Here is a 26,056-nt window from a genome sequence, read left to right on the forward strand (position 1 = left end):
ATTTTGCTTCTTGAAGGTAATTTGCCATTTGGTACTGACTTATTCTGAATTCCTGGAAACAGGTTTTATTGCTACAGGTAAAATGTTGTGCCCCAATGACTAAAATCTCTGTTTTGGCCGAGTTAACATCTTATCATCATTAATATATGCTTGAAGAAACATCACTAGGATTTATTGACACATAAAGTTATACATCTCATAACAATGGAAATTAATGCAGTATTGCGGACCCAAAGGAAGCATGACCCAAAACAGGTCCCAGAATACAGTCTCGAGGGACACCGCAAGAAAGTGTAGAAAATGAAGACACTTAACTTTAACCACAAATCTTCTGTTATGAGTTAAAACATTTTATTCAAAGTAAAAGAGGTTAATTCTCAGATGTTTACTCTGTCAATTGAACCTGCTTCTCAGACCTTTCCCCTGATGTTTGAAGGTTCAGTCAGAAGAGTGTCCCTTCCACGTTCTGTGTCTTTGCAGTTCCTTTTAGTTCACGGACATTTCTCGTTGATTTAGAGTTTATGACTGTACAGACGCTCCTCTACTTATGAACGAGATACGTTCCGAACGGCCGTTCATAACTTGAAATGTTCGTAAGTCGTTATTCAACATCATTTTAAGGGTATACGCAAATACAAAGAACTAGGATGCTGGGAGTACGCACGCTACGCTGCTGTGCGGGGGAACTAGCGGACAGAAGTCGTACTAGGCGGGATTGGCAGGCAGAAAAAAAATAATGATGTGGACAGTAAACGGGAGCCAAAGGAACACAGTTTGGACTTACAGTCCACTTCGTTCGTATGTCTGAAAGTTCGTAAGTTGAAAGTTCATAAGTCGAGGAGCGTCTGTATTTATCATAGAGGACATCAAGTTGTGCTCCCTATCAAGGCTAATGTCTTTATTTTGTAATTTATGTTAATGTGTGTGCATTTGCATGCAAGTGTGTTTGGTAAATCGACTAAATGCATTCATGTTTGCGCGTATCCAGCCTGCCACTGGGGGTCTCTTGTTCCTCTGCAAAGGGAGCAGACTTTAAAGCTTAGGGTGCATCAGGGCTGGACTGGGATTAAAATGCAACCCTGGACTTTGGGGTCCCGCATGGTTCCCAAGTTTGCCAAGCGCCCCCCACGATATGGCCCATGGAGTGGGTGGTATCAACCAACACTCAGACCACGCATTTGCATGAGGCCCCTGGAGTTTGGGGACCCTCTGTTGGCCACAAACAGTCGCTACACTATATATTAAATAAATATGTTTCTCATTAAGGAGATGCCGAAGCAGCATGTTCCGCTAACTAACTAGCTATAGCTATGATATTCTTATTGTACTTGCTAGCTCAGAGGTAGGGAACCTGATCCATGGAGGGCCGGTGCGGGTTTTTGGGATGGCCTCTCAATCAGCCAATAACAGTGGATTCCAAGGACTGGAGTTGAGAATCAGTGCTTCATTATTGGCTGACTGAGAGGTCATCCTAAAAACCCACACCGGCTCCCCATGGATCAGGTTCCCTACCCCTGTGCTAGCTAATTATTTCGTTTTTGAAACATCTGGGAAGAGAGCGTTGAGGTTTCTATTTGAGTGGGGCCCCTGTACTGGCATATGGGGCATTTTCCAGGTGGGCCGAAGGATATGTGGGCTGGGAATAAAAATGGGGGGTGGAGGAACGCAAGCAGCTTTGTCACTGGGCAAATATTATCAGCCCTATAGTCACCAGAAACAACAAACCTGTTCCTTGGCATATGCTGCCAGTCACCCAAACCCAGATTCAGAGTTGGCTCTTTCAATGAATGTTTAGCTTTGAGCGTTTGTCATACTCATCTTATAATTTTTGTGTTTATATTAACGTTCAGAATCATGGTCAAGGCAACGATGAACGTGATGGTGATGCAGAAATGCATCGTGACAGACAGGATAGGGGCTCCTGCACGTGCGGGGGGGCATCGAAGGGGGGCTCGAACCAGCACCCCCCCCCCCCCCCCATAAACAAAGAAACATTCCCACCAGGGCATCCACAACTTTTCAGTACGTTAAACATTTAACACCCTCATACCTTCGAAAAGTAACAGGCACGTAACATGCCTATAATTAACGAAAATCGACGTGATTCGTATTTGGACTAGGATATTGCCATCAACACTGATATTTTACAGCAAACACCGATTACAGGAATAAATGAATTAGTTAAACGGCTGGTTGGCATCGATAAGATTATCTTGAGTAGCAGGGAGCCGGAGGATGTACGTCGTGTCTGGAAGGCACAGGGCAGTTAAGGCGTGTTTCTGTGGGCAGGCTTTCATCGGCTGGGTGTTGCCCGTTTGCGCTCATTAAGCGCTCCCACCATTAAGCGAGTCGAGCTCCCCTTTCGCTCTGCATTTCGCTCATTTCCCAACAGTGATACCTCAACGATGGCGGTGCAAGGCTGCACAAAATGCATCAAGTACATGCTCTTTTTCTTCAATTTCATTTTTTGGGTGAGTCGCTTCTTCTTACGCGTTTAAATAATCTTCTTTTATGCATGATAATCACACCAGCCGGGCGCGCAGGCACGTTTTCCCTGCGCTGTTTATGTTCACATGTAAACAAATACAAAATGCATTTTGTTGCATTGATCTTAGAAAATTGCAGTGTTGAGGTGTGAAGTCAAGCTAACGAAAAAAAACAGCAAAACTTTCCTTGGAAAGTCTACCTAACTTTCAGCTGCTGTTTTGCTGTACGCATTTCATTGTTATATCATTGGTATAACTGTTATTGTCATAGGCATGGAATGTCTCGGTATTTAGCCATAACTGAGACAATATGCATGTTATGATGGTCTATGAGCATCAGTGTGCCCAAGGGAGCCCCAGTCCGACGCTGCCCCGTCTTCATATTATAAGGGTTAAAATAAGACAATCCGCGTGCGCTTTTGAGTTTTTTTTTTACCCATTTTAAAACGACCATAAAGCCTTTAGACATATTTAAACTAACGCTGTCATCATAAGTCATTCTTTATTTTTACCGACGTTGCAACTAATACCAAACAAATCAGGCTGCGTTACTGTATTGCTTTTTTAATAAATAAAATGTGGCTGTCTGCATTTTCTTTAGTTCTCTCGCTGCGATTTTAGTGTATAAAATGTCGGGACAGGGCTGTGGTGTTTATGGCTGAGAAAAAAAACTGGAAAATGGTCTGGAAAACATTTATCACTATTTTCCAAGGCTGCAGAAATGAAAGGAAAGACTTAATGATAGAGTCCGGGCGTAAAATGTGCGTGAAGTTTCATATAGGAACTCGTGATAAAATATGTGGGAATTAAAAATTGGATGTTTATTCACACAAAACGCGCGTAGACATCAGAGTTGATCTGAGCAAGTTCCTCAGGTAAAACAAGACGAAAGCTTTCTGGTTTTAAGTATTAATCATTTTAACAATTACGTTTGGCAATAAATAACCTTAATTTCAAATCGTATCTTATTAAATCAGCATGATATAACTGTATACGTAACTGAGCACATTAAAGACTTTAACGTGATTATTATATGCTCTCCAACTACATTTGTGGTTAATTTTTCTGTATTCAGTTACATAGTTAGTAAGATGCATGTAATGATACGGCCAACCTATTTATCTTAAATTCTGTGCCCACACTGTTAAAAAAAATGCTATTTTAACTTTTCTACTTCTTGGTTATTCAGAGCAGGTTTACTATGTCTGCTAAAAAAAACAATAGGCTATGCTAGCATGCCGGTGGTTCATTTCGCCCGGTTTGTTTCAATACCCCAGTGCGCATCTGGTTTCCATTAAGTGGCGTTCATCTTGTCTTGTAACCGTGTTTTGTTTTTTGTTTTTTTTTAAATATATATATATATATATATATATACTAACAGGCATAGGCAATTTAAAATGCTTACTTCTTGGTGTTTACACCTACAGCGAATGCATCTCCAAAGAAGAAACTTTTCTTTCCCGAAATCAAAGGAAAAAGGGAATTTGAGTGGGGGTGAAAAGATGAAAAATATCGAGTCACGAGACTACGAAACGCATATAGCCCCCCTGCACCCACCCCGCCTGTGTTCCCCGGCTGCCTTATGAAAGAGTGAGCAGGTTTATTGAGGTCTTGAATGTGATTTTCAACATCCTGCTGTAAAAATGTACCAAAAGTATAACATTCCCTGGATACCATACTCAGAAGAGAGACTGAAGGTAAAAGGATGCCATCTTCTGCAGAGCTGCTGATCTCTGTGACATACTCCAATGTGGGGTGATGTTTCCAAAGGTGCGAGTGTGTTTTTATGACCGGTCTGTGCTGTAATAGATGGAAGTATGTTGGACTGGCCATGCCCATAAGCAGCTGCATGCTGAGAGGGGGGTAGCGCCCCCTACAGGGCAGGCATTGCATGTGCCCTCTCCCATACTGAGCTGTCGCAGTCGCGTGGCAGCAGATGGCCTGTAGGGGGGGCCGCGGGTGGGTGACCTGCTTCCACGCCGCTTGCCTGCTAATTGGGCACGCTGCCTCTGGATGGGGCTTCAGCGCAGGATCCCAGTGCTTTTGCTGCGTTTCTGTGGTTTACACTGGCGCAGTTACACAGTTCCCCGTAAATGTCTTATCCATTACCTCAAGTAACCAAATATTTTTAGCTTTCCAGTCGACGCTCTGAAGGGCATGATAGCTGGGAACACTGGGAACTGGTTCATTATAAACAGTTTCACATCTGCATGGGGACTGTTTAGATTCGGTTGGGTTTGCTTTTTGATCGGCTGCAGAGCTGTAGTTGAACGCATCACCAACCAGGACCTGCCTTTGCTCCTGAAGACCAGTGGCAGCGTATATCACTACTCAAACCACACATCTGTGTGGGGCCCCTGAGGTCTGGGGCCCCACCTGTTGACTACAAACAGGCACTACACTAATTTAACATATGAACATGTTCCTTATTTACGAAGTTCTGAAGTAGAATGTTCTGCTAACCAGTTAGCTAGCTATGATCTTCAGACTCCGCTCACTAATTATTTAGTCTTTAAAATATGTGAAGGAGGGCTTTTTGAATGAGGCCCCAGAAACAGCAAACCTGTCCCTGCACATGGATGTATGGTTAGACTTCCTGGGCTCCATTGCCTTGACCTTTCAGGTTGTCTGGATGTTTTACTGATTACTGGTTTCTTGTCTGCTCTGGACATTTACTTCATTTTGTCATCCAGCTCTCAGCTCTGTGCATTTTGCAAACACCTGACCTGCGTCACAGAATAGTGACTAGTTCCTCATGAGAGACTTCATTGATCAATGTGTGGAGAAGGTTATACTTTAGGGCCCCGAACATCATGTAACATCATGTTCACAAGTGGACAGAAGCCCATAAATCTCAGAGAAGGGAAGCAGGTCATCAGAAATGTACATCATCTCTCTCATTCATGCTGATTTGAATAATTTGTCTTTTGTGACTGGGAGTGGGAAACGGAGTTCAGGTATATAGAGCTGTAATCCCAACCTGCCCAGATCATTTTTTAAGACGATCAGTAAGTTTTTGGTTTATATTTTCCCAGCCTGGAATGAAATTTTAGGTTAGTCTCCCCTAGATCATTTCAGAGTTCCGAGGTAAGTTTATTTATACAGCACAATTCAAATGTAAGGCAATTCAAAGTGCTTGATCAGACTGTTGATGTTGTGTAAGATCTCCTTAGTCACCTAGCAGCCCAATTTGCTTCTTCTTGTAGATGATGGTTCTGCTATTTCATTCCATAACGTTCAAACTGTAGTAAGTCTAGGAAGTCCTTCATTACTTACTGTAGGACCACCTCCCACTGCGTCTTCATGATAGGGGCTGCAGTGCCACTGGATTTCGGGAACATCCCTTCTTGTGCACAGAGACTCTTCATAGTGTTTTCTAGGGGAAACCTTTTGTATTCTTAGGGGCAGTTTAAACACGATTTAGAACCATTGCTGGAGCACAGAAGCTTTAAGGACTTTGGGACCGATTCCTGCCTCCTTGCCCATGGATATCCATGCTATCTCTCTTCTAACTTGAGTAGGGAGCGTCTGGCAGAGGCCCTTGTCTCTGAGATCTTTGACGCATGTCTCCAACAGAATTTCTCTTACATTCTGAGTGAGCCTGGAGACATTGAGCCTGAGTAGGCCTCTGTGCCTTTGTTGCTGAGCCGGCTGTGTGGAGCTCCGGCCATTCGATTGTTGGTGCCTGTCATGGTGGTAATCCCCAATCCCAGGTTGGACGCCAGCAGTAGTGGGAGACTGAAGAGGGAGGCCTTCTGGGCTTGGTTAGTTTGTGGGACTCTGGAAGTGGCTAACAGGTATCAGAAGGCCAGACAAAGTGCCGCATTGGCTTTTGTGGAAGCAAAAACTCAGTTGTAGGAGTTGAGTGAGTCCATGGGATATAACTTCTGGTCGACTTCAAGGAGCTTCTGACAAACCACCAGGCTACTCAGGAAGGGAAGTAGGACTTTACCCAAGCTGCTTACAGCAGGGATGGAGTGTTGATGATCTCAACACGGGAAATAGTTGGACGGTGGAAGGAGCACTTCCTGATCTCCTGAATCTCGCTGACACGCCTTCCTGGGAGGAAGTAGAGGTGGTGGACTTTGGAGGAGGACTAGGGCTAAGGTTATTGAGATACTGAAAAAACTCCACATTGGTAAGCTGAGAGTGGACGAGAATCACATGGAGTTCCTGAAAGCTCTTGAGGTTGCTGAGCTGGACATTGAGTGGAGGTTGGGGAGAGTGCTGTTGGATTGGTAGGCTGGGGTGGTGGTCCTAATATTAATGAATAGGGCTCGAAGGGTGTGTTTCAACCTCAGAGGCATCATACTCCTCAGCCTCCCTGGTAAGGTCTATGCCAGGGTACTGGAGTGGAGGGTCTGTCTGTCCGAAACCCTGTTCAAATTTGGAGTCTGCCTGTTCTTCAGTCGACGCAGTGTTCACACCTGCCTGTTCCGTGGTCAGACAGGAACTCCCACATATGTACTCCATGCTCTCCAGTTAAATCAGCGTTTCCACGTTCTTCCATGATCTTCCTGTGCCCTGGTCACACTTGTGTTCCTCTCGTAAGATGCCTGCTTAATCATAAATAAATGTGTCTGTCTATGACTCTCTGTGGGTTTTAAGGCTTTTTACGGTAGAGCTTTGCTGTAGGTAGATTAAAGGCTCACTTGGCCACAGTGTTGCCAGGTCATATCCCAGAAAATTATGTGTTGAGTGAGGTACCCAATCTGAAATTAACCCATAAATAGCATTTTGGTGAGAAGTATAGAACGTTTAAATATAGTTATCATCATAAAACAATCTTAATGTTAAGCAAAAGTACAGGTAGTAAAATGTTTGAGTTTCAGTGGGCAAGTGGGTTTACTAAAACAATAACTGGGTATTAAAGAATAAGACCTCAACTCTGTCTTCCTCGAGTGTAAGCAGAGTGATTTGGAGGAAATCGTGCTTGTTGGCTTTGGCCATGATATCCTTCAGCTGTCCTCCGCCCGCCTTGCCTTGGATTTGCCTTTTTGAACTTGGACATTTCAAGATGTTTATAAAGGTGTCAGGAACAGCCAAGCGAGCTCTTTGTTTACATGCCAGAGAGGCTGTGTGTCATTTTTCACTCTACAGAGTTAAAATAGTTAAAGTGTGAAGGCTTTTCGATGTCGTGTGAATTTATATGCAGTTTTAAAAAGTGGCCATTCTTCTGCTTGAGATGAGTTTGGTGACTGTGTGGATTGGGGGAGACGGAGACCCAACTCATGAGGGACAGTCAGGCGGCTGTCTGTAGCTCTGCCCCTCCCATTCCTGGTCTTGGTATAACGTGGTTGGTTCCCCCTTCTTTGCACCCCTCCCCCATATAAGTTGAAGTTCACACACCATCTGCAAGACCCATATCTTTGGTTTGGGTGTGTTTTCCCCTCTTATTTGACATATCTTCTTGCTGGGTTTGGTCAGTCCTAGGCCAGCCCCCTTCCCATCTCCCTATAAACCCTCCTCTGTCCCTGCCTGCCCTGGTCCTGCGGCACCTGGTTCTTTTTAGTCTTCTGGTCCAGTGGCGTCGCACCCTAATGAGCTGGATCCCTGAGACATGCTGCAGGTGCCTTAAAGTGCTCCTTCTGCCAGAGGAAGCTATAAACTCCTGCATGTTCTTCTCCGTGCAGGTTGCAGGTTAAAGCACATGTGCTTCCTCTGAACCCCATGTGACTGAGTTAGCCAATCAGCTGCTTGGACCCGCATGCAGTGAGGAGAGGACGGCACTGTACTGGCCTTACTCTCAGCTATTTATAACCGCTTGTTTAGAATTGATTGTTATTCCCCACTCAGAAAAGGATGCGCTGCCTCTTTGGGGCAGGGGCCGGTGGGGTCGGAAGGTTTCCAAATGAGTAAGTGTGCCAGAGAAGCCTGTTGTGAGCAAGCAGATTGTTGCCATACGGAAAATGTTTTTTGTGGTATATAGTACATTTAAATATAGTCATCATAACAGTCTTAATGTTAAGCAAAAGTATAGGTAGCAAAATGTGTGAGAGTTTCACTGGACACTTGCATAGTGAGCTTGGTAAATCATTAACTTTCTATTACAGAATAACCATAAAACCAGAGTGAGGCAAAGCAGTTTCGCCATGTGTTTTGAGGGTTGTAGTATCGGTTTGCAGGCCTTTACCTCTGCTTGCATATTATTACGCTTGTAAAGAGGGTTATGTTGCTTTGGAGAGAACGCCTGCTGAATAAATGTAGAGTAAATGTACTGGGGGGGGGTGATACACACACAGCACTGCACTCTGTGGAACCCCCAGACAGGGGCCTCCTCCAGCAGCGGCTCGGCTGCTGTCTCCTTGGCGTCGGTCGCCGTGGTGATCTCCCTTCCAGCCTGCTCTGATACTAAGAAATGTCGTTTCTCAGTAACCAGACTAATGCAGTCAGAGCCAAAGGGCATGGTTTTGAAACATCTGCGTAGCAGCAGCACGATGGACTGGCCCCTCCTCCCAAAAAGACACCCCCCCCCCCCCGACCCATGACAGTCGATCCTATCATGGTAACAGCATCCTCAGTTCGTGCTTCTGTTTCTCGAATAGCAGCGGATTTAAACATCGGTGATGTGAGGAATATTAAAGCTTCTAAACTGTACCCTCTGTACACCCTCTGTGTGCCTTTCTCTGCCCGTGCTGCTCTTAAAGTGTGGATCACTGGGTCCTTCAGGGGTCCTCTGATGTGGCTGGGTTTTTCAATAGCATATGGTCTCGTACCGGAAGAAGCATGTGTTCGCATACCAGAAGCACCGGCTTTGGGATTGCAGCATCAACTGCTGCATGCAGGATGTGTTTTGGATGGGAAGTCGCTACCAGAGCTTGGTGTAAGAAAGAGGAGTGCAGTGATGACCCTTGGAACATAGGGGTGTGACGTGTTGACTGGCTGGGGCATCACGCACGGACTTGCACCCGACTCTCTGTGCAGCCAAAATGATGCAACTGCACATTTCACTGTGAGTCTAGCGAGCCTCACAGATGCTGAAAACCGAATATATGAAAAAAGAATATTATGGGGGGGGGGGTGGAGGTGTTAAGATTTTGGCGTCTTAATCAAATGTATTTTATTCTGTGAAAAACAGCAACCTATTATTTCTCTCTAGACAGTTACACTTTTATCTTGGCAAACATTTTTATCTAAAGCAATATACCTTTTCAAGGAAGCTTGGTGAGGGGGTCTCTGGAATAATTAAAGGTCTTGCCCAAGGGCTCAATGCCAACATCACACTGCCAACCAAAAGGATTTGAACCAGTGACCTTCCTATCATAGGCACAGCATTCTAACCCACTGCACACCACCCCCAGGCAAGTGTGTGATTCCCAAACTGCGTAAGAAAGTTACAAGGCACAGGCAGCCAGGCTCTCAGACGGACAGAATCGAATCTTCCGATAGTGCCTCGTACAAAACGATGCATCCCAGTGAGAAAGTACCATGCAGACTGATTTGGTGTTTACAGACGATGAATAGATTATCAAGGAAAGCCCTTTAATAGGAAAAGGCAATCCCATTAATAAGTAAGGCTCGGTGGTTAAAATGCATTACACTTGGTGACTGTATTGATTGCATTATGTATCTTTGTTATAGAGGCTATCCATCCATCCATTTTCCAAACTGCTTATCCTACTGGGTCGCGGGGGGTCCGGAGCCTATCCTGGAAGCAATGGGCACAAGGCAGGGAACAACCCAGGATGGGGGGCCAGCCCATCGCAGGGCACACTCACACACCAAGCACTTTCACATGCATTCCTACGGGCAATTTAGCAAGTCCAATTAGCCTCAGCATGTTTTTGGACTGTGGGGGGAAACCGGAGTACCCGGGGGAAACCCCACGACAACATGGGGAGAACATGCAAACTCCACGCACATGTGACCCAGGCGGAGACTCGAACCCGGGTCCCAGAGGTGTGAGGCAACAGTGCTAACCACTGCACCACCATGCCAACACTGTTATAGAGGCTAAATGAAATATTAAATCAATGTGGAAACCTGTCCTGAATACAGTGCTCAGAGAAAGTTTTGGAATCCTTTCAGTAAAAATATTATGAATAAATGTTTTTTTTTTTGTAATAAAAAATCATTACTTGGTAAATTTACAAAAAAATGTCACATTAGAAACAAATGGAAGAACATAAAAACATAATAGATTTACAAATGAGAGCAGGCCATTCGGCCTATCAAGCTCGTTTGGGGAGAACTTAACCCAGCAATATTAATTTCAAGAACTATAATAAATTGAGATCCAAATTATGGTTCTGCAAGAGCTGTTCTGAGTTTAAAAGTTCATTGACCATCAGTCTTATTGGGTGGTTTTTAACTAGTAACACATTTACAATGACATAAACACAAAACATTTGTGTTTAGTATCTGTTTGGGAACCAATGACTATAATTGCAATTCATAGCAACATGTCAAGAACAGAAGTGAATGAGTCAGTCAAAAAAATTACGACATATTTAATGACAATAAAATGTTTGTGTGGAAGATATGTACAGATACATTAAACACTGCTAGTCAATGGACTTTTATTAAATCAGTAAATTTACAGCATTATTACTGAATTAAGTGTCCCAAGACTTTCTGTGAGCACTGTTGCTGTCAGTATATGTAACGCAGATCCAGCATTAATCATATGAAATGCTTTTTAAACTACTTAAATCTTATTTCATTCCATACTGATATACCGACAGAACAACAGCAGGAAACCACAGGCCAGTAAACTGTGTGTTTTACATATAGTTATAAATATCAAGTATATTTTACTGGAATAGCCTGTGACCCTGTACTGGTTAGACCTCTGTGCTGGTGATCAGAAGCCACATCCCAACTGGGCCCTTGAGTGAGGTCGTTAAGCCCCCGGAAAACGCTCTGGGGTGCCGGGTAGCAGTTGGTTCAGTCTGCTGTTGGGGCCTTAAGGAGAGTAAGGTGGGATATGTGAAAATGAAAACATTCCCATGTACCTGTACTTAAACAAAGGAGGAATAAAGCTCTCATGTGATTTAATCATTTCAACAAGCAGTTGGAATGTCAATCAGACCGGTGAGAAACATGATCACCTTGTGACATTATCAGTGTTATTTCTGCTATATTAAACCGGTCGTACCGTGACTAATATTGCTAGACAAAAATGAGCAGTGACTCATCACCTCGTGCTGAGGCTAAGTTAATTAAGTCATGGGAATAATTACAGATTTCTGCAAAGCTTGTTTTACATGCATGTGTTTCTTCTGCCATGTGGAACACGGCAATGTTTAATCTGTATTTAGTCGTCGGCTGTTTGGAGGATGGCGTCGTATAATATGTAGATTCCCACTGATGGAAACGGCCCAGAATTTCCTACTGGGTATAAAAAGTATGAGCGGGATAGTTACAGAGCCTGAAACAAGGTGGGAGTCTCCCTCGACTCTCAGCCTTCCTCCTCCTTGTCAGGCTTCCTGTTCTTCAGTGGCTCCTGTGCCTGGATCCTCAACACGGGAGGAAACGTCTGTGTTTGTCACCCAGCTGCTTGGGCCTCTGTGCCTAGTGCTGGCAGAGGAATGTCGCTCTTGGCCTTGATTGCTTCAGGGACACAGACTGCCTGCACTGCGACTGCCTCAGCTGACCGTCACCTGTTTGTGCGTCTCAGGGAGAGCGTGATGGTGTCAGTGTCCCCATGGCAGTGAAGTGTCGCGATTCACAAGCACAGCGCTATGCGTTGCTCACCAGTCTAAGACCAATATCTAGATTCGGTTTTATTTTTCCCGCCTTTTTCTTTACGGGTCTCCTTGCTGATTTAGACTCCCCGCTTTTTCCAGGCCTCTCACCGGTGGATGTTGCCCCTGCAGATCATGCAGCAGTAACAGCCGAGTAAAGTTGTTTACATTACTCACTGCCTGACGTCACCCTGGCTTGCTGCCCCACGCACTTCCATTTCATCGTGATCGCTGGTGGTGATCGCTGTTGTGGCTAATTTTCAGGTTTCCATTGAGGTTTTTTTTTCTCCAAGAAGGGAAGTCTGCTTTGATGTCAGCCACTCAAACCCTGCTTTACACCATTTTGTTCTTCAAGGGAACCATTTTGAAATTTGTCTCTAAATGTACAAGGGCAGCAGACCTCTTCAGAAACTCCCTCCCAGAGATATATATATATACGACAGATGAAAACTCATTTCATCTTATGAAGTTACATGCAACTGTAGGGAACCTAAACTGACTCAAGAGCACATAACATATGGAAATTAGAAGTTGGATAAGGTCCCAGAGCTTTTAGAAATCCCCCCTCTCCAGATAAATAAGATTTAATGGACTGAATATTTACAGGGGAGACACCACACTTGAGAAATGTTTCTTTATTGTTGAGTGTTTTGGCTGGGGCTGTTTTTATGGGCCAATCTTTACTGCTGCTTTGGTCACATGACCAGACAGTTGTCTTCAGATGCTGATGTGACGTAGCCCCGCGGTGTAGCTGGCCGAGCATGTGGATACTCGGCCACTAACTAACCCTCCTTATACATTCTTCTCTATGTTTCCGGAAGCTGGCAGGTGGCCTCATCCTGGGCGTGGCACTCTGGCTTCGCCATGACAACCAGACCAGCAGACTCCTGATGCTGCAGCTCGGAGACCAGCAGGCGCCCAGCACCTTCTACATAAGTAAACAACTGCTTCCGGCCTTATCGCCATGACAACACCTTTCTGTAAACTATCGCCTTTCTTCATGCATATATCCTCTTCGCGCATTAACAAATATTCTCTGTTGATGCTGGATTAACTTCTCTGGGGGCCCTAGACTGACATAGGCGGGGGGCCCCCTAAGTGGACCATTCGATTTATTTTTTGGAGCTGAAAGACAAACAAAAGTTAAAAATGCTGGAACACCAATAATATGCCAATCAAAGTGCAGGGTGCTGGTGGTAATTTAGCGATCAGGGTGGGGGCGGGAGGGCTTTGGTACAATTCGCCGACTGGGGGAAGGTGAGTATCAATCCGCCAAATTTAAGGTATATTATTGTAGATCACAATATTTTTACTAAAATTGTTTTACTATTGTTTGGAATGCACATTTAATATATGTATATTGTTATTTAAAAAAAGTTTAAATCAGCACCCCTGCCCCCTCCATAGAGTGTGCGGCCTAGGGGTGTTTGCCCCTCCACTCCGCCACCCCCCCTCCCCCACCATGTGATGCACATTTTACCCAAGCAGATAGATTTTGAAGGCTGGATAGCATCTAGAGCAGTTCGGGTTAAGTACCCTGCTCAAGGACCCAGTAACTCCACTGAGTGCGGGATGTGAACCCACAACTTCCTAATCACACCCCACCACGCACTGCACACTGAGGATGCGGTAGGTTCCTGACACGGAGGAGCTGGTCGGATCAGCATCGGCCCAGTTGTCTGAAGGGATTACTCAGCTCTTTAAAAGACTGAAAGGCTTTGCAGGGAACTGCTGCCAGAGGACTTTCATGTGCATGTTTACAGCCTTGAAAGTTGTCTGGTAAGTGAATAAGTAAGGAAGGGGGATGTGTGACCCCCCCAATGACCGGGGGTTTGGGGGGGGGGGGGGGCTTACATCCGGATCATGTGACCCATCTTCCTGGGGTCACATCGGCAGACTGCTCAGTCACAGGGAAGGCAGTTGTCTTTTTAACCCTTTCCTTTCAGTATACCAAGATAGTGCTTGTGGTCTAGTTCCTACGGACACCTTCTAGGCCTTTCAGAGTATTTTTTCCCATCAGGCCTTGGGCCATCCCCAGACAGAGACACCTTAACGTCCAGTTGTTTACCAGAACTTTACATTCTTTATTTTATTGGTGTTCTTTTGGCATGTCTCCCAGTTATCCCTGTGTTCCAAAACCCAGCACAGTAAACAGGCCATGTGCATTGGGTATGAGAGCCTACATCCCAGAGGCACCGGGGGGAAGGAAGCTCATCTCACCAGCCTGGCCTGATACCAGGTGGCTGCTCCCTCTACCAGGAGCTGACAGCCCAGAACATCTGAGAAGGTCCCAGAACTCCTCGGCCGCAGACTGCTGGGTTTTTGGGTCGCAGAGCTCAGCACTGCAGATGCGTCTTTGCGGTGTTCAAATTTATGCACGAGTAGTGAGGGCTTCAAAGAATCATATGCACCGTCTATAGGTACATTAGGGTTAGGGTTAGGCTTGTTATTTTAGGGTGAATTTTATTGGGCTCCTTTGAATAGACGGGCCCCCGTGAGATGGAGGCAGAGAGAGTAGCGACGCGTCTGAGATACTGGCGGGATGTAAACAGTCAGAATGCGTCTGCAGATGGGTGGAGGGTGAGAAAGCATGGGGGCGTTTGGACAGAGAGAGGCTGCCTGCATCATCAGCTATGAGCAGTGGGGGGAGGGGGTGGTCCAGGGCGGAGGGGGGCGCTGACAGGTCATCACACCCTTCTGCTCCAGACTACAGGACAGCTCTGGTTAGTTTAACTTTATACTTATTCGATGCAGTAAAATTAACACACTGGCATGTTACGGTAATGGGATTTTCAGCGAGAATGCTGTAAAATTTGTGTAACGAGTAGAAAATCGCCTGAAATACTTCCATGGTTCACTTAATAGACTTCACAGGCTAAGCAATCATCATAAAAATTACACGATTTTTCATAATTTTTTCCATTTGTTGGGCTTGGACGTCCTATGGTTTCGTAAGAATGAGCCATATACGTGTATTACACTCAGTTATCAATGAATAACTTTTTGACATTTATACAGTACTGTGGAAAGGAAATTAAAGCTGTGTATTTGTGTAATAAGTGTATATTTGCTCAGAGCAAAAAACACAATTTAACTTTATAACATATGCAAATTAACAACAAAAATTATCAAGACTTTCTTCTGCTCTCCAAAAAGTTACTGATGTCTTGTTGGACGACTAGATGAACATCGCTTCAGCCCCCAAACCTCTCTGCGAGGGCGCCTCAGCCATTCTGTGTATTTGTTAAATTTCACCACCAGCTAATGTAATTAATTTAATTAATTAATTAATTCAGCTTAAAAAGCAGATGAGATGGCATGGAGTTTGCATGTTCTCCCCATGTCGTCGTGGGGTTTACTCTGGGTACTCCGGCTTTCCCACACAGTCCAAAGACTTGCTGAGGCTAATTGGAGTTACCAAATTAGGTGTGTATGTGTGAGTGTGCCTTGCGATGGGCTGACCCCCCTCCCCCATCCTGGGTAGTTTCCCGCCTCGTGCCTGTAGGCTCCGGACCCCCCCGCAACCCCGAAGGAGAAGCTGGTTGGAAAATGGATGGATGGAGATAGTGATTAGTGATATGGGTCATGCTAGTTTTTGAGCCAAAAAATGCATGAGTGTTTTGGATGGTAGCGGCAATTTTAGCAGAAGATTTGAAATGATTTGAAAGCTGACACAAATATCATAGTTTTACAGCAACATGAAGATCATTAAAGATCATTTTGCTTGACTGCCTAAGACAGTGGCACAGTAGTGTGTGTATATATATATATATATATGTATGCATATACGTGTACGTGTAACGTATTATTTGTGTATCTAGTAGTGTGTGTGTGTGTGTGTGACAGACAGGTGGTCTCTGGCTGGGTCAGTTCCTCAGCTCCTCACGCCTTCTCAGTGTCCATCTCGTGAGCCATCAGTGTGGCAGAAAGACCACACACCTATACTCCCTAAATAGTCCCGTGACCCAAGGCAAAGTAGGGGGGGTCAGGGCAGTTTGTTTGTGAAAGAGAGGAAATGTCTGTTATTAACCCTCAGCTCCCCCCTCCCCAGCTACTGTAGTGTGACAAAAGGCCGGAATGGGAATGTGGCTTCTCAGGAAATGCCAGCAGCCCGACGCAGTTTCAGCCTGGGGGGGGGAGTGGGGACTCTGCAGTCTACCTAAGCAGCAGAACAATGACAGAGTCATGTCAGAGTCATTCCTGTGCCGCCACCCCCTGTAGGGGGGCTGACGCAGCTCAGCAGGGTCCCTGGTCCCTGCGTCTTGGGGTTTGAAACAGTGGCCATACCCCAGTGGCCCCTGCGAGGGACTGATGAGCTCAGTGCTGTTCCTTAGAGCTGCAGGCCCCATGCAGCCTCTCATCCCGTAGAATCACTCAGTAAAAACACAGGGCTCAGTTAATAGACAGAGTTGGGGCAGAGCACACAAGCAAACCTAATCATTAAAAAAAACTTTGTAAGTTCAGACTTTTCACTGAAGGTTAAAACTTCTTTTTTCGCAGCTTGGACACTTTCTTGCTGCCTCATTTATTTATATTTACAGCAGTGGTGTAGATTTTATGAAAATTAGCACCTTTTCCTGGGCATGGAATGTGTTCAGAGCCCCATTTGTCAAACACTGATAACTGGGTTACCTCGCTAGGGTTCAGGATATCTCAGTAACCGGGGACATCAAAGCAAGTCACGGCATCGTGTCTGACATCTCAGTCCTGCTCTGTGACAGAACTCCAGTTTAGCTGCTTTCATCTCGGACGATGAAATGACGGCGGTCAGATCCACTCACAGAAATCTCCTTTTCTATTCTATTCCCGAACATTCCTAGTCAAGCAAGCTGTAAGAGCAGTAAGAGATCTCAGAGATCATCATGATTTTATGATTAAATCATTCTGAGTACCTGAGTGATGCAGGATCAGTAGGCTAAGAATGATGTATCTTGTTAAATTACCAGGGCTGTCTGTTACAAATTCGATGTGTTCTGGTCACACATGGACTGTGGTACGGAGCTCCTGCACAGGCCTGACAGAACAGGGCAGCTGCACCTTTATAACCATCAGCAAGGCAGGGAGCCTGTGAGTCTGCGTTGTTGTGTGCCCTGTAAACCATGCCCACTGTTTTGGTTACATCTGCTAGTGTGTTTCCTATTTGTTCCTATGCTTAGTTACCATCTATTTCCATTTATGCCATTTTTTGCTTGAACTCCATTATTATTAAAGGAAAATATTCCATGGCACTCACATGTCCCTGTGGATGGAAATAAAATGAATGCGTTCGCTTCTGTTTCACCATTTCTGGCACGCAATTAAAACATTCGCTGGGATAATACAGCAGATTCCTCTTCTTGTCATAGGACCCTGCAGACTTTTCCTGCTTCCGGTTTGCAGCCCCTGTTTTTAGCAGCTCCTGTACTGTCCCTCTGTGTCTCCCTCGCCTTCCTGACAACAGGCTCATATGCAGCATAGATCCATAAGCACAGCCATTTTACCCCAAGACTGCAAGTATGCTGCTGTTCACCCTCCAAGCTGGTCTGCAGGAAAATCAGGTGATGTCAGATTACTTAGATATTAAAACCGTGGCACACTACCCTGACCAGGATAAGTGGGTAGAAGATCGGTGGATGGATGGATGGATGGATGGATGGATGCAAATATTATGTAGCTACTGTGCAACCTGCATCTAGGTCCCTATCATCCCCTGCTATGGGTTAGGTTGCAACAACATAACAAGAAGACCATTTCCCCGTGTTCACTAAAATTATATTTCCAGCATAAAATGGAGAAAATGTCAAACTAAAGCATTAATTATGATAAACAGAATAGATACAACCTAGGCCACTAACATAAGAACTCCTGATAGGTACCACTAAAGATTTTTCTAGCTCTCCTAAAGTACCACTAAGGGATTCAACAGATTCATTTTTTTCCACACTGCATGGGTCTGTAAAAGAGCCACTGAATAACAGTTTGCTTTTGTGTCAAGAAGCTGCTGTGAGTCACACAGCCTTTACAGCAGCAGTAAAACGTGACAATGCGATTGTACCCCTACAGTCACTGGAAAACCAGGATCACTGCAATTGAAAAGCAGATATATTTTTGGAAATTTGACTGTAGTTCTTCATTGGGTTACATGAGTGTGTTTTTTTTCTCCAATACTGTGACATATGATGATGGAGCCTGACATTAAATCATTGGCAGTCTCATCTCAAAAATAACCAGAAATTGACTGAGTTTTGGAAATTTTCTCTTCAATTGTCAATTAACATCACCACTCAGAAGAGAAACTCTGTCCATTATGTCCTTCTGGGAACTTGGGGTGGACCCCAAGCCCCCCCCCCCCCTCCCCATAGGGGAAACCCCGATGAGGTGTGTATGACCCCGAGACCTGCGCGTCACGTTTGCTCGGTTTGATAACCACGTAACGTTAGAGGTCACCTGCAGTGAGAGTACACGTCAGCGCGAGCAAGATATTCAATGTCACAACAAACTTTCAGGATGCTGGGAAACGTACTGGGCTGGTATTTTTTTTTAAGTAAACACCCAGGCGTGTCACATATAGACTCTGTGGCCCGTTATAGCTGAGGTTACTCATTACGCATCTACCTCACGCCCTGGCTAAGTAGAGGCAGCGGACGGCAACCCTTCATTACTTTCTGTTTCAAGTGGTTTTCGTGAGTGTGCCACCCAGCTAAAATGGCCTTTTGTAGGTTTTAAAAGGAATCTGCTCCTGCCAGAATGAAGCCATAGGGCGGCACTTTCCATAAATACCAGTAAACCTCAGTGTTACCCTGGGAACGGAGGTCAGCAGATGCTGCGCAGGGCCGAACGGTTCCTGCTGCCGCTGAAGGTGGCAGGAACAGCTAGAGCAGTGTTTCCCAACCTTTTTTGAATTGTGTACCCCCTGAGAGATTTTCTCATACCACAAGTACCCCCTTTGTCAAATGTGTTGATGATTCAATAAAAGTAGAACGTACAACTGATTATCAAATTTAAAACATTTTATTAAATCTCCATAACTTGAACATTTAATTCATTAAGCAACACATCCCAGATAGATTTTCTTTCTATACCAGGGCACAGCTAATGGAATGGCTGATAATATTTACCCATCATCAGGGAAATTAAATATAAAATTTTTTCCCACGTACCCCCTGTAATGTGCTCGCGTACCACTAGGGGTACGCGTACCCCCGGTTGGGAATCACTGAGCTAGAGTACAAGCTGAGGTCAGGTTGTCATTTTTAAAAATCAAAAAGGAACCCCCCCCCCACATCATGCAGGCCTAAGACACTCACCCCTCTTCTTGTGCTTTCTGGGACGGAGCCGCAGCCGCAGCCTCATCTGCTTATGTTTAGCATCTACAGGACGAGCCCGGCCTTCGGTCACCACGGTGATTAGATTCGGAGAGGGGGGAGGCGTTCTGCCTCAGTCCCTGGAAGTGCCCCATTTTTGCGGTCCTACGCAAATATTTCTATTTGGTTTGGAGGGCGCCCCCTGCAGGCCATGAGTCTAGGAGGTGGTGGCCTGGAGTGGGGGCAGGGGGCTGGAGATGGTCATTTGTCACACTGATCCTCCCCTCCCTCCGTTTGCATGCTCTTCCCATCCTATGCTTGTTTCCTCCTGAAGACCAAAGACATGTAGTTTGGTTAGCTGGTGTCTCCAAATTGTGTGTGTAGGTTATGTGTATATTACATTGTATGGCCCAAATGTCCCCACAATGTGATAAAATGTTATTTTGACCGTCTGGGGACCTCCTTTTCAGTCCCCGCAAGGTGAAACTCATTTCATTTAAAACCTTAAACTTCTTAAGGTTGTCACTGTTAGGGTTTTCCATCATTCCATAGCGGTCCCCCCAAACATATGAATATAAACATATATGTGTGTTATGTGTGTGTGTGTGTATGTGTGTCTGTGGGCCCATGCCCTGCAATGGACTGGCATCCCATCCAAGCTGTACCCCATCCTCATAAAGAAGATGGATGGATGGATGGATGGATGGATGGATGGATGGATGGACGGACGGTTCTCATTTCACAGGAATCTGAGTTCAAAGCTGTTTCCTGATGCCAGACCTGACTGTCTGTGATGAGCAGCTGGCTTGTGGATCATCTCCCACTCAGGATGTTGTGACTGTGAACATGGTGTTGTTGGTTCAAATCCCAGGATCAGCAGAGTGATTTCACCAGTGGCTTCTTATCTCCAGTTATTCCAGTGACTAGCTAACCCTACTTTCTTGAAAATGCACGTCTCTTTGGTTAAAAGCCTTAACTAGTTTAATGTCGTGTTTAGTGGGGTGTTAGTTTGCTGTGTAGCTCACCTTGCCGGTGTTTAAAGCCCCCACTCCCTCTCATTCTTACCGATTACTGTTAAGAGCTAACACAGAAGAACCGTTGTGTAGATAAAGATGGGGTGTCCTGGCAGCAGAGGTAAGAGAAAGAACAAATTAGCAAGAGGAATGCCAGGGGGTCAAGGGTTATTTGAATAAGGCCTGGGGGAGGCACCAGACTGCTTGGAAGAGCAGCGATTTCCGTAGTTTCCAATTCAGACATATGGTAGCAAGATGCCCATTTTTTTTCTTTCATCGCCATCTAGTGGCACGTAGAGAACATTGCATCAATGCTATTTTATCCATTTCCGAGACGGTGATTTTTTTTTCTGTCTCTCATCGCCATCTAGTGGCACGTAGAGAACATTGCATCAATGCTATTTTATCCATTTCCGAGACGGTGATTTTTTTTTCTGTCTCTCATCGCCATCTAGTGGCAGATGCTGATTATTGCATAATTGTCTATTTTACCCAACCAGTAAAACATCAGTTTCTTTTGACTACAAAATCTGCAAGGTTGTGGGATTTTTTATGGGGGGGGGGGGGGGGAGATGTGGATCATGTGCTCTGTTTCTCAGGCGACCCTCTGATTTACAGGCGTCTACATCCTGATCTCCGTGGGTGCTGTCATGATGTTCGTGGGCTTCCTCGGTTGTTATGGTGCCATTCAGGAATCACAGTGCCTTCTGGGAACGGTGAGGCGTGTACTGTACTGCTGGCATGGCTCAAGTTCAGCTTCGCCTGAGCCAGACCATAACTGATTAGAAGTTTTATTACTGTTCGATTATAAGTATTATTAACATATAATTAGAAGCATTGGTAACACATAAGCCATGTTTTAGTCATTTACAAACACATTGATTATACATAATAATGCACTCACAAAGCATTATAAATATGGCTATAATTAGACAGCACTATAGATACCTTTATAATGCATTATAATGGTTGGTATAAGCATTAAAAATGCTTTGTACTGCATTATAAAGGTTCATAGAGCATTCATAATGCATAATACATGCGGCTATAATGTGTTATACCTTTTTCTAAATATTTATAGGCGTGTTTATAATGCGTTATTCAGGCATTACAATGCGTTATGAATGTTACTTCATAACATTCAGCTTGTACTCTAGCTCCTTGAAGACCTCAGAAAATGACAAAAAAACATGACTTTGAGTAAAGTGTCACTGAAGCTTTAGTACCGTCATGAGCCCGTTGTGTACTACACCTTTGATGTAGCTCAGATTCAGTCTCTCATGAGCGTTTGTCCCTTGTCCTCCCCATCCCCTGTCTCTGCTCCACGTCGTCACCATCCCCTCTCTCCCTTTCAGTTCTTCACCTGTTTAGTGATCCTCTTTGCATGCGAGGTGGCCGCCGGGATCTGGGGCTACATGAATCGCGAAACGGTGAGCAGCGGCGAGCTCGTCACCTTTTTCCCAGAAGTCACGGTAGGTCAGCTGACGGACGGCCTCCCTTCTCCCCCTTACCTCCCGCTCAGATCGCCAAGGAGCTCATCACCTTCTATGACACGGCTTACGACCAGAACATCATGAGCAACAGCAAGAACCAGGCTGCCTCCTCTGTGCTGCAAGTCTTCCATGAGACGGTAGGCTACTGGTCGCTGGCCACTGCTCACACACGAGGCAGTGAAAGCTGTCCAAGTCAGCTGGCAGCTGAAATGCAGAGCAGCACAGATGCAGGAAAATGATGGTCTCTTCTTACTTGCTACAGACCCCCTTGTGACCTTGATGGATGGATGGATGGATAATAATAATTTAGTTATAATAATATATTTATTTGAATTAATAACAAATAATCATAATATATCCCATCAGAATAATATGTTAATCATGAACAATGCACTGGTTCTGCAGATTTCTGTATTTTCAAAAAATAAAAATGTAAAATCTTGAAAGTCTATTATATCTTTCATAGGACATGAAAATAATCATTAAAAATAGCCACCCCCAACATTGGAAGGTTGGAACTGCACCCCCTCCTTCCCAGAAAATAATCACCAAACAAATCTGATATAGCAGATTGCAAGATTTTAGAGAAATTCATAGCCCATGTTGCATAACTAGCTTTTTAATGGCTTTGATAGCTTTTTAATTTTTACAGAGGTCAATATGTAATGTCTAGTCAAAATAGCAGATTTATTTTTTTATTTTGTTGCATGAAGAGTACCTCCCAAACCCATCTGTAGGAAACCCTATAGGCTGCTGGTGAGAAATCACGAAGAGCAGATGTTGTTGCAGATGTTTGGGTGATCAATCCAGTGATCCTCTCCAACGTCTCTCTTTCAGCTGGACTGCTGTGGGAAGGGGGAGATGGAAGTCGTCCTCGCTCAGCTTATCCCGGACCTTTGCCCTGCCGCCTCCTTTGCCACGCGGGATGTCACAAAGGTCAGTGAGCATCTGCTACGGCTTTTTACTGCTTGTTCCCTCCCTTGATTCAGAGATCTGTTATTAGAAGAAAAAGGTAATGTCTGGTGGGAAGTGTGAGTTCTTACCCGGGAAACGATAAACCCTGCTGGCATAGTAGATGAGTAAAACCGCCCACAGCTTCTGCCTTGTCTCTTATATCTGAGAAACTTGTCTTTGCATCTAGAATTGCCACAGCCGAGTGAAGGAACTCTTCGGTGAAAAGCTGTACTTAGTTGGTATCGCCGCCCTGGTGGTAGCCGTCATTATGGCAAGTATCCATGCACGGGGCTATGGGCCAGGGTGTGGTGCCCTAAATGATGTCATGCATGGCATATAACCTGCTAGCCAGGCCTGGATTTGATACTTGAGACTGATGTTTAACCTTCTAACTTTTAATCTCTAGATCTTCGAGATGATCCTGAGCATGGTCCTGTGCTGTGCGATTCGCAACAACCCTGGGTACTAAACCGCTGGGGGAGGGGCCTTGAGCTCATGACTGCCCGATGCTCCAGCCAATAGCAAAATATCTGTTTGGTTTTGTATTTCCTGTCACTTTTAAATGCAGTTACTTCAGAAAAAATTTTTGTATTTTCTTAAAGTTACACCAACAGTGTTGGGTAGTCACAGCTAAAATGTCTGTACAGTATCCAGCCAAAACCAGCTGTGTCTCCAAGCAAACACATACACAAATGCACACCTTTTATTACTTTTGTACTTTCTTGCATTTTCTGATACATGTTACTTCATAAGTCCCAAGGGTCACAAGACTTTGACGAGCTTCCCATGATTTGCTGTATAAATTGTATATATTTGCAGTATTTTATCAGTGACAAAAATGGATGCTTTGTCATTGTTTTCAGAACTTCTTTGGTATATCTTGTTTGAGTTGAGAAGGTTCAGTGAGCTGTGGCGTGTTACGAGCTAAGGGCTCCAATTTCCATACAAAAAAAAATTCCCCATCACTATATGTACTACACTTCCCAGCAATCTCAGGGCTATCGTAAACCCCTCCCCTTTTACAGGTGCATCCACCAATTAAGTGATTCCCATCCACCGCCACCAAAGAAGCCACACCCACCTCCAGCCTAACGTAGTTAAACCACCAATTAAGCCACTTACACACACCTCCACTCCGGCAGAGTTACGCCCCACCAGTGAAGCCACTCCCACCTACACCCTAACAAAGCTGACGTCCACTACGGACAGAATTCGCCTTCACGCATAAACAAAGACCGATGTAAACTACACATTGTGGGTTCGGGCAGTACGCAGGCTGTATATCATATGTTGTTAAGTATAGGCAAATAACAAGGATGTCGTGTTTTTTTTTTTATGGTGCTGGGCCATTCTCTCCCGTTCACAGTCCTGCATGAAACATTTCCTTCTACAAAAAACATTAATTTGGTAGCTGTCCTGGTGTATCTTCTTCACCATGTGTTCGGCATGGGCCATGCCATGGAATGGTCAGGCCTGAGCTAACCAGGCAGGTGGAACCATGCATCTGCCCTTCTAGAGTATATTATCGCTACTCATCAGCACCAGCAGATACCCTGAATATGTATTCACACCACTAGGGGGAGCCTTTGCCGAACATTGCATGTTGATCACGATATATCTGCAGCATGCCATTGTATGGGCGGTAATGTACAGATTTATGCCCATCTTCAAATGTGCCATTTGTAATCCTGTGTATAATTTGGCTGTAACAGCCTACTGCCAACATGTCCTGTCAACACATTCGCATATTTACGGTGTCTTTCTAACATGTACAGCTATCTTCTATATAATTGTACCAATTAATATGTAAAGGACATGCTAGCTTTTTTTGTTAATTTCTGGTACTTTGTTGACACAGAACGTGTGGAAGGGATCTGAATCAGGCCGAGCAAAGGAGGTTTGAAGATGCTCAGTAAATGATTAGTCAGTGGTTGTTTTCAGCTTGTTCAAATAGTTGTTTTAACATAAGAAAGGTTGAGAACATTGTTATTATTATTATTATTATCTTTTTCAATTCAAATTCTTATACTCAATACAAATTCAATCATTTGTGTTATTTTTTTTCAGAACAGGTATAAACATGTTCACTATCTTTTTAAAGAAGTTATATATGTTCGTCTTTTCTAGGATTTATTGGGTCAACAAAAAAAAAAGTGTAGAGAAGCGGGAACTGTTAATGCTTCCCAGTGATCCATCAGGAGAAGAGATTCGGGAAATGAATCTGTTTCGCAGAGACGCCATCGTCGGTGAAATCCCTGTTATTTACATTCCATCTCTGAATGCGTGACACGTTCCCAGGGTGCCCGCTCTCCTGTGCTATTCGGCACTTTCACCTCGCTGCTGAAACACCTGACGTGGTTTAATTGTACCTTTCTTGTATTGCGTGCTTAATGACCCCAGGGCTGATGTACTTACCCCTGTGCTGCACATGGTTACTGTGCTCTGTGTCTCGCCCCGCATTAAAGGCCCTCTTGCCCCCAGACTCGTGTCATGTGTCCCTCCCACCCTCATCGCCGCTTCCTGTCCCACCCAGACAGCAGCACCTGGACCAGCTGGCAGTTTGCTTCTTACGCATCTTAGTGACTCACCCCCTCACGTCAGGTCCCACCCCCTGTGTACGACAGTGCCTATACATTTTAACAGGTGGGGATTAAGACTTCGACTTGATAATGGGGAGGGGGAGGTCCTATTACTGGATCACTGAGTAAGCCTCTCGATGTGCTTCGGGTAAACAACGAGATGTTGGAAATCAGCCATTCCCCGAGCTCCCCCACACCCTCTTTCAGACTTTAGCAAGGAAGGGCTTCCCCAGCCCCTCTCACAAAAGAAGCAGGCGTTTTCCCCACATGTCCCTCCCCCATATGCCGCTGACTGATCCCACTGCACGTGTGTCACTGCAGATCCCGAGAAGCAAAGAGCTTCCTCTATATTCCTTACACTATATTTAACTTTGTTCTCTAATAAACATGGTCAGATGCGTGATGTCGCTCCTCATTTCTCTGATGCTCTGAAGGTACCAGCGGGACATATGGTGGCTATGGGATTGTACTCGTTACCACAGAAGGTTGGGGTTTGGGGGACTGTACTTCAGAACCTCTGACACGGTACTTGTTGGGGACTGTGGTTTGTAAGCCCTTCCGG

At 44.9% G+C, this 26,056-nt stretch overlaps 1 protein-coding gene across 1 annotated transcript; it reads left to right on the forward strand.

The window, feature by feature from the left end:
- The first annotated feature begins 2,310 nt into the window (after positions 1–2,310).
- Positions 2,311–25,395, forward strand: LOC125706466 (CD81 antigen-like). Its single transcript, XM_048973179.1, has 8 exons — positions 2,311–2,471; positions 12,994–13,108; positions 21,087–21,184; positions 21,824–21,898; positions 21,991–22,098; positions 22,799–22,897; positions 23,103–23,186; positions 23,322–25,395. Exons 1-8 carry the CDS (start codon positions 2,406–2,408, stop codon positions 23,382–23,384), a joined length of 708 nt encoding a protein of 235 aa, XP_048829136.1. The 5' UTR covers positions 2,311–2,405; the 3' UTR covers positions 23,385–25,395.
- Positions 25,396–26,056: the final 661 nt, after the last annotated feature.

This window comes from Brienomyrus brachyistius, chromosome 13 (assembly GCF_023856365.1).
Source record: "Brienomyrus brachyistius isolate T26 chromosome 13, BBRACH_0.4, whole genome shotgun sequence".
Classification (NCBI taxonomy): Eukaryota; Metazoa; Chordata; class Actinopteri; order Osteoglossiformes; family Mormyridae; genus Brienomyrus; species Brienomyrus brachyistius.

Excerpts from the sequence above, each read along its gene's own strand:
- LOC125706466 (XM_048973179.1), top strand. The coding sequence starts at position 2,406 with ATGGCGGTGCAAGGCTGCACAAAATGCATCAAGTACATGCTCTTTTTC. Across the intron at positions 21,185-21,823 it reads CACAGTGCCTTCTGGGAACG|TTCTTCACCTGTTTAGTGAT; the intron begins GTGAGGCGTGTA and ends TCTCCCTTTCAG. Across the intron at positions 23,187-23,321 it reads TGGTGGTAGCCGTCATTATG|ATCTTCGAGATGATCCTGAG; the intron begins GCAAGTATCCAT and ends TTTAATCTCTAG.